General features: G+C 37.4%; 2 protein-coding genes across 2 annotated transcripts in view; both read left to right on the top strand.

Moving 5' to 3' along the window:
• The window catches only part of IFT74 (intraflagellar transport 74), a 2,643,271-nt gene that overhangs the window by 2,080,489 nt on the left and 550,353 nt on the right, over positions 1 to 12,429 (top strand). The window lies entirely within an intron of this gene.
• Positions 1,102 to 12,429, top strand: part of LOC122793440 (interleukin-17F-like) — a 36,640-nt gene continuing 25,312 nt past the window's right edge. Inside the window, exon 1 of the mRNA XM_044061438.1 lies at positions 1,102 to 1,193. Coding sequence (XP_043917373.1) covers positions 1,161 to 1,193 — 33 coding nt within the window. The 5' untranslated portion in view covers positions 1,102 to 1,160. The remainder of the gene's footprint in view (positions 1,194 to 12,429) is intronic.

Raw genomic sequence — 12,429 nt, 5'->3', positions numbered from 1 at the left:
TTGTGATTTATAAGTCCTGCTGATGGATAGTTATATTATATTTACTGTTTCCTGAAGACAGCTTAAACATTTAGCTATCTCAAGATCCTTGTTTGGGAGCTTCGGTAACTCCGATGGGTCCACTCAGATGAAGGGAGTTGACTCAGGCCTAAGCAATATTTTTTTTTGGTCTTTCTGCATTCTTTCTCACTTTTTTTTTTTTTTGGGGGGGGACTAATGTATTGTATTGGTTGGAGAATGATGTTCAGTTATTTTTCACTTTGATGGAATAGTTTAACCAGATGTCTGGTATTTATTTACTTATTTGTCTATTTATTTATTTATACATGTATATATTTCTTTGTTTATTTAATTATTCTTAACTGTGATAATATCTGCATTTATTAGCTTTTGATGTTTCAAAAAGATGTTTATTTTGTTAAACACAAAATACACTTACCATCTTTGCTTAAGAGGTTATTGTACAGGCAACATGCATGTGGAACATTAGTAAAAGTGTGTGTTGAGTTAAAAATTATGGTCTTATTTCTCACTTACTAATTTGTGCTTCAAATTTGTCAGTAATGTGGAGATTACTATCAAATCAATACATAATTTTAGAGATGAAATGCTAATTCTTTAATTCTATTATAGCTTTAAGATTTAGGTTCTTGTTTATGAACAATAATAATTCAGATGTAATCTGTTATACAGAGAGGGGAGGACGTCAAGTTTTAATAGGTTAAGGATCCTCCTAAAATTCTGTGAAATATACCTTTTATAAGGTGGTTCTCAATAAAGTCTGTGGCAATGCAGCTAACTTAGTTAACCAAACAAAATCTTATAAGAAAGTCCCTCGAGAGCAAAGTAGGTTATTGTGCTTCCTGTAATGACACTTTGAGTAGGGGAAAGAAAATATGCTGAACTAATGTGATTGGCAGAACAGATAATGCTGTCACCTCAAGTGAAAACACAAGTACAGAAAAAAGTTGTCATGGGCCAAAGAAATTACTACTCCACCCCCGTAATGTTACAGCCAGGTGTGGAAACCACAGAGTAATCAAAGAGCATATAAAAACCCACAGAAAGAAGCTGCATGTACCCATCTTACATGCCTGACAGTATTAATGATCAGTTGCTGACGTGTCTTGGTATAGATTAAAGAAGACCACTTCAAAGGGATGATGTTTTTGAACATTAGACACATACACCTGGTAAGCAAATAAGGATTACACTGATTGAGTGATACCGCTGATGAACATGCATTGGTGTTCTTTCTGTTGAATGTGTTCATTCTGCAAATGTGCCGTTAGACAGACAGGCAGTTAGTCGTTAAAAGCTTTACTGGAAGAGATGGCACTGCATACTGGTAAGTCAGTGATCTGAAAATCTGATGGCTATGTCTCCCTATATTTCTATTTTCCCATTCTCTCTGTGGCTCTGAATATCCGAGAAAGTCATTAATATTCCCTGTGCTCATAGGTCATTGATGTAAACAACTTTTTTTTTTTTTTTTACTGTGGCTTCCCTAGCAGACAAATTATTTACTTTAATGAATAGACTATGCAAGACGGCATTCAGTTGATTAACATTGGAAAATTAATCAAAAATTGTGCATTGTTTTAGGAGTAGTGCTTAATGGTTTTGTAATTAAGTCTAGAATTTGTTAGTACAGAGTATTGGTAAATGTGAATAACTAAATTAATGCTATAGTCTGATTACATTAATACCATATTCTGTCAGCTATAGAGCAATGAAGAATGGCATATTAGTAAGTGTGACACAAATTCGTAAAATGACTCCAGCCTTTTTCTCAGCATGTGACATGAGACTCTTGTACACTTTACAGGACAATGAGACAAGCAATACATGGCAGAACATAATCACACTTCTAAATTTTAGAAATAGTGCATGCCTTGAACTTCATCATACGAAGTTATAGTTATAGGCAACCTAGGAGTAGAAAGAGAGAAGTAGATATGGCAGAGAAAAAGCAATCATGAATGCAATTAAAGATTATTAAAGGCAAGAGGGTCAACACAATGTTTTTTCTTAGCCTTCAAAGACTGATTATATGTAAATCATCAGGTAATAAAATGACAGATATGAAGGACTTTTTCGTGTACTGAAAGCCTACATTTTCTAACTCAGATGATCTACTTTTAGTGAAGTGTTTTTTTGCTGTATCTGTGCAGCAGTCAGTGATATGGAGTAAACCACCATCACTGAGATATTTCATAAAATCAGCTTACACTTTTTACAGATATTTTTGTTTTAATAGGGGATTGCTGATATTAGTTTTAATCACACTTTCAAATTTAAAGTGCAGGATATGACAAATGAGGGGATTTATATAAGGAGAAGTGTTTATTATATCTAGAAACATCAAATATTATAAATATAATGGTCTTTAACAACTTGTGTGAATGTATATTTCACTGACGTTGTGTAAAACCTGATCAGTTCAAAGTGGCATTTAAAGAATTATGGGTCATTTTCAGTGAAATGGCTCAGGAAAGTTTGACAAATAATATAAAAGTTAATCTTAGAGTACCAGTTTCTTTCTCATGGGTTACATACAGAAGAACTGAAGTAGTAAAGGTAATAGAGATCACACTTGAGTAGTGGAATAGAACATTTAGCATTGCAACCTAGAAGACAGATTCATGGTCAGCAGATTCTTTTTAGCGCCTTTATTATATTATAACTTACCAACAAACCATATTAACATGTTCCAGTTACAAACATTATATATCACATTTGTTCTTTAACTATCATCATTCCAACATTACATAAATTGCTCAATTCCTGCCTTCCCATAAACCTCACTCTTCCTCCAAAACATTAATCTGCATGTATTGTTCCCCAAATTTCCATTTTTAACATGTACCTTGCTCCTGCCCTTTTCTACAGATCCCACCATGGTTAGCAGACATTTCCGTCATGATCAGGATGTGTGCCATTAGACATTTAGTTATTTCTTTCTTTCTTTCTTTCTTGCTGTTTTTTTTTTGTTTCTTCTAAGCTACTAGCATGCAATGTATTGAAATGCGGCAGCAGATATTTTAGATATATAATAGCACAATGCAAGCAAATGCTTCCCATAATTTTGTGTGTGTGTGTGTGTGTGTGTGTGTGTGTGTGTGTGTGTGTGTGTGTGTGTGTGTGTGTGTGTGAGTGTGTGTGTGTATGTTTAACTGTATTTGTTTTGTCAAACGTTTACTTTTTATAAATTGTGTGCTGTTCTGTAATATTGTGTCTTGAAAATACTAGCATATAATTAAGTTAAAAGTAGAGCAGAATGAAACGAGTTCAGAATAGTAGTGTTGTATGTAAACTCTATAAACATATAGCTTTTGTGCAAATTCTGATTTATTATTTTTGAAAAGTGTTTTTCTGTAGCAAGTTGTAACCAAACCTTTCTGTTTATGTGACTATTTAGTACACCACAATGTGTTCAGGCTTCCTTTGCCAAACTGTATGCTTTTGACAAAGCTAGCATCTAAGGATGCCTATCACAAGTGACTATATCATTAGAAATCAATAACATGCAGACGTATTCATAATGCTAGATGGGAGCTGTGTCTACTGTCATATCTCCTCTATGTTGCCATGCATTGTTATTTAATATTAAAAAAATGCACATGCAGAATATCTACTTTGGATTAGTTTATACAGATGCACTAACATTAGCAAGTTAATTTAAATAACAGAGCAAGGAATATGAGGGTAGAGGGCTTCCAGAGAAAGAATAACTTGATGGTTCCTCGTCTAACAGAAAATCAAATGGATTTATTTATCTGAACCCTGAATAAGAACTTATGTTAGTAATTAACATTTCATTTAAATATTTCTAATTTTAAGAAATGTTTTGCATTCATGTCTGTCAAGTGACCTTTCCAACTTCATCTAATTAGATCTTTGTTGCATCCTATTACCACATTGCATCTACATCCCTGAATATACTATATTTTTATATCACAGTCAGCTTTTAAACTGAAGTACCATAATTTCTTTGTCTTATAACAGTGATTCTTTTTTGTCATGGTTGAGTATTATCAGGAATGCTGAGCTCTGAATGGAACTTGAAGGCAAGGATGTTGACCTATATCTATGAAACTGTGCATATTATGACAATTATTTTTTTTTAAATCCTCCTTCTAGATAGTGCAACCAATCAAATTATGGTTTGCTATACATACTATCTTCACTGTGCCCATTTAATTTTAAACCAGTAAGGAAACATGATATAAGTGTAATTACGCAATGTGTGAAATTTTATCTTCGGATGCAAAAGACTTCGTTAGTATTCCTGCTGTGCTAAACCCCGCTACATCCAAACAGAATTCTGTCTTGCCCCCTTATACTTCCATATGCTGTAACATTATGCTAGTGGGTATATCCATGATAGGCCATAAAGACCCACATGACAGAGGAGAGGAGATGCAGTGGAGGGAATAACTGAGCAGGATAACATTGACTAAGTTACAATAATTGGTGATAGGAGAGGTTAGGTCAATGATTTCTAAATGAATGTAAATTGTTCTTTGTTCTTAACTATTGCCAGTTCAGATATGACTAACACATTTTAGTTTGAACAGAATATTATATCAAAGCCCAGCAAGTCTCAAAACTACTATTTTTAGTATCACTGATTAAATAATTAAGAAATAATACAATTTCAGCATTACAAGGTACTTAGACTGTATTAGTTGATTGTTAGCTTTACCATGTAGTATGTATGTTTCCATACAGTAGCATAATAACATTATACATGAAACACAGAAAATGAGTAACCTAAACATTCAGTTATATCATCAGTAAATATAACAAAGTAAGCTCTGTGGAGAACGTATTTGGTCAAAATAATAAATACAGTGAAATATAATGTTCTTCTTGGTCCCATTTTTTCCATAGGTTATCGCATTTTCTCATAAAAATGTAAGTCAGTTACCTTGATTCTAGCATTGTTTTAATAAAAATCATACTTCCATCTATTTACAGAATTCATGCTGCAGCAGTGAAAGTCATGTTGTTGGTTCTCTGTGTCCAATCTCCCAAATAGAAAACATGAAAGTAAAAATATCTAAAATGTCTCTTGCAGATAACAAGATATATTTTTCAGAAAAGCCTTAAATCCCCCCCCACACACACACACACACACACACCCTTAATTAATGGGGTTGCAGTCTTTTCTCAACAGGCCATAGCAACTTGCAGTAGAAGAACTTTCTTTTCAGCAGTCTCAGCTTTAGGTTTGTGACCCACCAATGAACTTAAAACTGTAGATGATGAAAGGCATTATGTGCATTTGCAGTTTTATTGCTGTACCTGTAATGACATAATGAGCAGTTTGTATGTTTGGCTCAGCAGTGTGTCACCTAACTGAATCAATTCTTCAAATAAGTTTCAAAGTTTAATTTAAAAAATTATGCTATATTCAGAGAAAAAATTACAACAGTGCGAATGCTGATTATAGGAAGCAAAAGTATGTGTGTGTGTGTGTGTGTGTGTGTGTGTGTGTGTGTGTGTGTGTGTGTGTGTGTGTGTGTTTTTTTCTAAAAATTGTAATTTTAATTTTAACTGTCATTCTGGACTGATTTTTTATAATTTTAATACAGTAAACTCTCAGTTAACTGGCACCCATGGGGAGTGGTAGATACTGGATCACAGTAATTTCTGGTTGCTTGAGATTTACTATTAAAAATAGGCCTGACTAATACTGTACCTTATACTATTTATTTGTTTTGACTTATCAGTTTGGGGAGAGAGGGAATTTATTCCTATCTTCCTTTTTAAAACTCTAAAAACATATGTTATGTTTCTGCGGTGGGGTGGGGGGGGACAGAAAGTGCAACACAGGAAAATTGTACTGCATTTCTTTGATTTTTTTTTTTTTTTTTTTTTTTTTTTTTTTTTTTGCTGGTTGCTTGAGAGTGCCATTTGGTTGAGTTCCGGTTAACTGACAGTTTATTGTATTGGGAACTTTGTAAAAATGTTCAGTTTAAACAGGCATTGGCCTTTGGTTATGATTGACTTCATCTGGCTACCAACTAATTCCTGAACAGACCACTGCTGGCACTCATTGAATGGCATGGCTTTACCTCCTTAGACAGCTTCATTCCTTGGGGGAAAAAATGTAAAGTCTGATAGGAAAATAATATGCATTCAGCAAAATTCATGAGGTATCAACCACAAAATAATAATCAAAATATCTGCATCTGGTTATTCGTCTTGTTCTGTTTCAAAATGAGTCCTTGCAATGTGGTAAGATTTATCCAAAACTGATCAAATAAGATATCTGCATTAACTTAAATATACCATATATAAAACGTGTCAGATGGTAAAAGATGTTGTTTTGTACCAGAAATACATCATTTTTTAATCATGTGAAGCATACTCTGTACCTTAGCACTGATGCTAACCCCTAGAGCTGAAAACTGTTTAAAGCAGACACACAGTAAACACCGTTTCATTAATATTTTCCTAGCTTTGCACTTATAACAATGATGACATCATAGAGAACTATTTAGGCTGTTAGCCTCCTTACCTTCACACCTGGTGCCCAATTATATTATCACAGTTAGTTCAAATTTTAAAAAATTATGAGAGGTAAGTTGGAGAGGAAGTTAAAAAAATAATAAATTTAGGACTAATATGTGTGCATGACAGAAATCCCATTCATCAAAATCTAATTGAAATGAAAGTGTATGTGTGTTAAAGAATAAGATGCCACTTTAGTATAATATGCACAACTGCTGATATGTCTATTTAATTTTAATCATAAAAATCCTGTAAAAGACTTCTTTGTTTGTTAATAAGCAGCATGGGAACTTTAACATCAGCTTTGATAGTAACTTATGACAAGTATAAGGACTTTAAGCTCACTGTCTCATCCTAAATAAATCACAACAGTTAAATAATATCACTATGCTCAAATAATGTTGATGATAAAAATGTATTTTGAAGGATACAGACCAAAATAGATGCATAAAATATTAATATGTTAAGAGGCTAGTCAGAGACTATTAGTCACAGCTGCAATTAATTTTATTTATTTGTTTCCGATTGTTAAGCAGGTTAGTGAACTGGTCCAAAGACCCTATTCAGCCAGACCCATGCTATAAAACAAATTGCACTTTATTCATCTGCTTTTACTGTATTTGTGTTTCTTCCTACTTTATTACCTTATATTGCTTTTGCCTCTTTGTAAAAGTACTCAATTGTATTTATTCTGCTGCATTTATTACTGCTTGGTAGTAGCCTAATTAAATTGTTGCCACCTCACAGCAACAGGTTCTCCGGTACGATTCTCGGCTGGGGTGCCTTCTGTGCAGAGTCTGCATGTCCTCCCTGTGGTCACGTGGATATCCTCCGGGTGCTCTGGTTTCCTTCCACATCCCAAAGACTTGCTGTAGGTGGATTGGACACTCTAAATTGGCCCTTGGTGTGAGTGTGTGCATGTGTGTGCCTTCTGTGAAAGGTTGGGTGCTGGGTTGGCAACTTGACACCGTAAAACTCCACTGCCAATCATGAGTGGACAGGTGATCTGCTGTGACGACCCCTAACCGGGAAAAGCTGAAAGAAGAAGAAGTAGCCTAATTAAATTGTAACCATTATTCTAAGCCTGTTGGTTTAAGCACTTGGGCTCCAGACCAGTTGTTTTACATTAAGAAGGTTTGTGGTCTGCACTGTTGTGGCAGGATAGGTAGCTTACATCCTTCTAAGTTGGGAATTGCTGATTGAAGGCTCAATGTCTGTTATTCTAAAAGTGTATTAGCTCTGGTTTAAGCGCTTGGGCTTCAGACCAGTTATTTTACATTAAGAAGGTTTGTGGTCTGCAGTCTTGTGGGAGGAGAGGCTAGATTCTGTTCTTCTGAGCTGGGAATTTCTGGTTAAAGACTTATTGTGCCTGCTTATTTGAACTGTTTCTTTCTGAAATTGGTGTGCCTTGTTTGCTGTAGCATAGACTATATTCAGGCTTGCTGAACCTAGCTTTGTTTGTATAACATGAGCACTAATCCAGGCCATCTTTTTTTGAGAAGGTTCCCCTATACCCTAGTGATAGGAGTGTGCAGTTAGAACTTTGTCTGATTGAAGACTGCTGGAACAGGTCAGTTTTGAGCTTTTTTACTGGTTAATTGGGTAATCTGTTTAAATTAAGTTTGCTCATTTTCTATTGTTATAAAAAATTGCACTTTATTCATCTGCTTTTACTGTATTTGTATTTCTTCCTACTTTATTACTTTATTTTGCTTTTGCTGACTGTTCTTAAAAGTACTTAATTGCATTTATTCTGCTGCATTTATTACTGCTTGTTAGTAGCCTGATTAAATTGTAACTGTTATTCTAAGCCTTTGGTTTAAACACTTGGGCTTCAGACCAGTTGTTTTACATTAAGAAGGTTTGTGGTCTTTGCTGCTATGGCAGAACAGGTAGCTTACATCCTTCTAAGTTGGGAGTTGCTGATTGAAGGCCTAGTGTCTGTTATTCTAAAAGTGTATTAGTTCTGGTTTAAGCACTTGGACTTAGGGCCAGTTATTTTACATTAAAAAGGTGTGGTCTGCACTCTTGTGGGAGGAGAGAGTAGATTCTGCCCTTCTGAGCTGGAAGTTTCTGGTTAAAGGCTTATTCTGCCTGCTTATTTGAACTGTTTCTTTCTGAAACTGGTACACTTTGTTTGCTGTAGCACAAGACTAGATTCAGACCTGTTGAATCTAGCTTTGTTTGTATAACTTGAGCACTAATCCAGGCCATCTTTTTCTGGAGAAGGTTCCCCTGCACCCTAGTGGCAGGAGTGTGCAGTTAGAACTTGTCTGATCAAAGACTGCTGGAGCAGGGCTCAGTTTTTAGCTTTTTATTGCTTAATTGGTTAATTTGTTTAAATCAGTCTGCTCATTTCCTATTGTTATATTAATAAAATAAAAAAAATACACTTTATGAATCACCGCTTAGCTAGGGTTAAAATATTCCCGGCACCATAAAGTCCGCTTTTCCTTAGAACTAGCCAGTTTTTTTAGTTTTAGAGCTCAAATCTGTTTCTGTGAGCTCAGCATTTGTTCAGAACACATTGTAAGGACTAAATAAACTACAAACTAATCAACTTTCCTCACTTGTCTAGAGGAAAACAGTTTTTAGTACTTAATAAATAAGCACCTATCCAGGTATGTCTGTGGGTCAGCTCCCAGTGTTTTCTCCTGTCTACCTGATGAATCTGGGCATTTTGGGGCAATGCAGCAATTACCTCATGTACACAGACAACACTCCTACCACCCAGCACTACACCCTATGAGAGATGCACTTAAATAGCCAAACTGGAAACAAAGCTCTCTTCACTCAAGACTGGAATAGACAGTCAAGAGAATAGAGTAAACACCTGCACCACACCACACTCATCACATAGTCCCTCAAAGCCTACACCACCAAAACACACACATAGAAAAACAAAACACACACCTACATTCAAGGAGGCTCTCAATAAAAATCTGCCCAAGCAACAGAGACCTCCAAAGCAGGAACACAAGCAATGTCTACCCCCAACACAACCCAAATGACACATAGCCCACAAACTCAGTGTGTCACTCAACCACAGCCCATAAGGCATAACAACATACCCAACACTCTAGTCATAGGTGACTCTATAGTCAATCACACTGATGGTCCACTCACCAGGCTAAACAAAGAGAAAGTTACTGTCAGCTGCCTGATGGGTGCCAGGATCCGCCACATAATGCACACACTCAGGTCACTCCACAACAAGTACAAATATGACTCTGTCATTGTCCATGTTGGTGTGAATGACCTGAGATGTACCTCCCTGGACTACATGAAAAGAGAAATGGAGGAGCTCTCCGATCTTGTAGCCCAGGCAGGTATCACCCTATCCCTTAGTAGCATCCTGCCATCAACCAGAATGATACCTCAGTACAAGGACAAAATGATTGCCTTCAAAAATTGGCTAAGCTTCTGGTGTCATTCTAAAGGGATCCAGTATCTGTCTGCCTGGGATGACATGATCGACAGACCACAATGCTTTGCCAGAGATGGCCTGCACATGTCGCCCCTGGGATTCAAGATACTGGCTAAGGTTCTTGCCACCCCTATAGTGCCTTTTTTAGGCAAGGTTCAAATGACAAATTCACCAACATAACAGGTACAAGCAAGCAAAATCTTATGGTAATGCTACTCAGTGCTAGAAGTTTAAACCTCAAAATGCACTCACTTGAGGCACTCCTTAAAATGGAGAACATCGACATTTGTGCAGTGACAGAGACCTGGTTCAAGGCTCCTGAGAGCAAACCTGCTTTACCAGGCTATAATTCATGCCACACCTTTCAGCCACCTAACCTGGACCGAAGCACTAAAGGTGGAGGCGTGTCCATATTCATTAAGGATATCCACACCTCTAGGCTAGTTGCTCAGCATAATGCATCTGAGATTATCCAAGTACAACTAAGTCTGGGCAAGACCACAATCCAAAGTGTAGTTTTCTACAGATCCCCCACCATGCCCCAGGGGAACTCCTCATTTCTTCATACACTGGAACACATTAGGGTACAACCTAATACCCTAGTAATGGGCGATTTCAACTACCCACCATTAACTGGGAAAACTACTCATGTACCAACTCTTTTGCTCAACATTTTCTGGAATTCATAAATTCCATTGCCTTGGATCAACTGATCCACACCACCACCAGGTGAAGCAATATCCTAAACCTGGTCATTACTAACATGGCAACCAGAGTTCCACACCAGAGGTCAATTCCTCATTGGTCAGATCTGACCACAAGCTAATCACCCTAGACATCCACATCCCGCCCCCACCCCACATTAGGGAAACCACCATAAAATATTTCTCCAAAGTCAACTTCATGCTTCTTAAGACAGATGTGGCAAACTTCATAACACCCATGCAGATGGACACTAGAGGTATGATTGCTGAATCCTACACAAATGCACTTTATAAGCACTTACACGAGTGCATGGATCATGCTATACCTAACAGAACCAAGATGCTAGCCTCCAAAAAAAGGAAACTAATCTGGTGGTCCCCTGCCATAAACAAACTCTACAACAGAAGAAAGAAAATGCTGCAAAAAAAAAGAGCAAAATCCCATGATTTGAGGAACTCCCTCCCTGGTCAGCTTCAGTAAGAAGCTGAGATCCCTCATAAAATCCTCCAAAGCTAGTTATGAAAACAAAATCACCACTGTTTCTAAAGACAACCCCAAAGCATTCTATAGCTATGTCAAGAATCTCAATGGCAACACTCAGATCTGCTCTCAGTTACAGCACAATGGCACTAAATATACAGAACCAACTGATACTGCCAACATCCTGGCAGATAGGTTCAGTGCTAACTTTACCCCCCTTTCACCCCCTAAAGGGCCCATCTCTATATCAGAAGAATGCAAAGTTCCTGTAATTACGGCTGCACAGGTAAAAACCACACTCTCCAAAGCCAAGAACACAGCATCCATGGGACCTGACAACATCCCAGGCTGTGTTCTACATGAACTACAAAATGAACAGGCACCCCACCTAAGTATCATGTTCAATCATAGCCTCACCTCAGGCTTTGTGCCCACTGAATGGCGCACAGTGATGGTTATCCCACTCCATAAAGGGGGATCCACCACAAACCCCGGAAACTACTGCCCCATTAGCCTGACTAGCCTGGTCTGCAAGGCCATGGAATGTATCATCATGGAAATTATAAACAAAGACATTGGTAGTCTCCAAACTCTGGACCCCACCCAGTTCGGGTTTGTAAAAGACAAATCATGTCTCCTAAACCTGATAGACTTCTTTGAAGCAGTCATCAAAGCCGCAGATGAGGGTAAGGTGGTTCACACAGCCTATCTAGATCTCACAAAAGCTTTTGACACCATCCCCCACTCTGGCATTATAAATAAACTCACTAAACTAGGTATAAATCCCTATGTCACAAGATGCATTGCCAACTGGCTCACTGACAGAACCCACACTGTAACAGTAACAGACTCCAAATCTGACTTCAGACCAGTGACAGGTCGAGTACCACAGGGTTCAGTCCTGTGTTCTCTCTTGTTTGGTATCTACTTCTCTGAAATACAGGCTAACACAGAAGGTCTTTGGCTAATGAAGTTCGCAGATGACTGCAAACTTGGAGCCATGATCGAAACTCCTAATGATGTGGACATCCTACAAAAGGGCCTCACTGAGACAGATGCCTAGTTTCAAAGCCATGGCCTCAAGCTCAATGCCAAAAAGTGCTTTGTCATCCCTTTTGGTAAAAAACTCTGTACCCATGAACTACCACATAGGCAGTAGTCTACTTAACACCAAAAGTGTGATAAGAGACCTTGGGACACAGGTGGACATTAGTCTCTCCTTTGATAATCACATCACCACAGTAGTCAGGAAATCCTTCTATGTGGCACACCTCATCACAAAAGGTTTCTCATCC

The sequence above is a fragment of the Protopterus annectens genome, chromosome 2.part0 (assembly GCF_019279795.1).
Source record: "Protopterus annectens isolate FY-2018-M chromosome 2.part0, PAN1.0, whole genome shotgun sequence".
NCBI classification, from domain to species: Eukaryota; Metazoa; Chordata; order Ceratodontiformes; family Protopteridae; genus Protopterus; species Protopterus annectens.
This window is presented reverse-complemented; position numbering and strand designations above follow the sequence as displayed.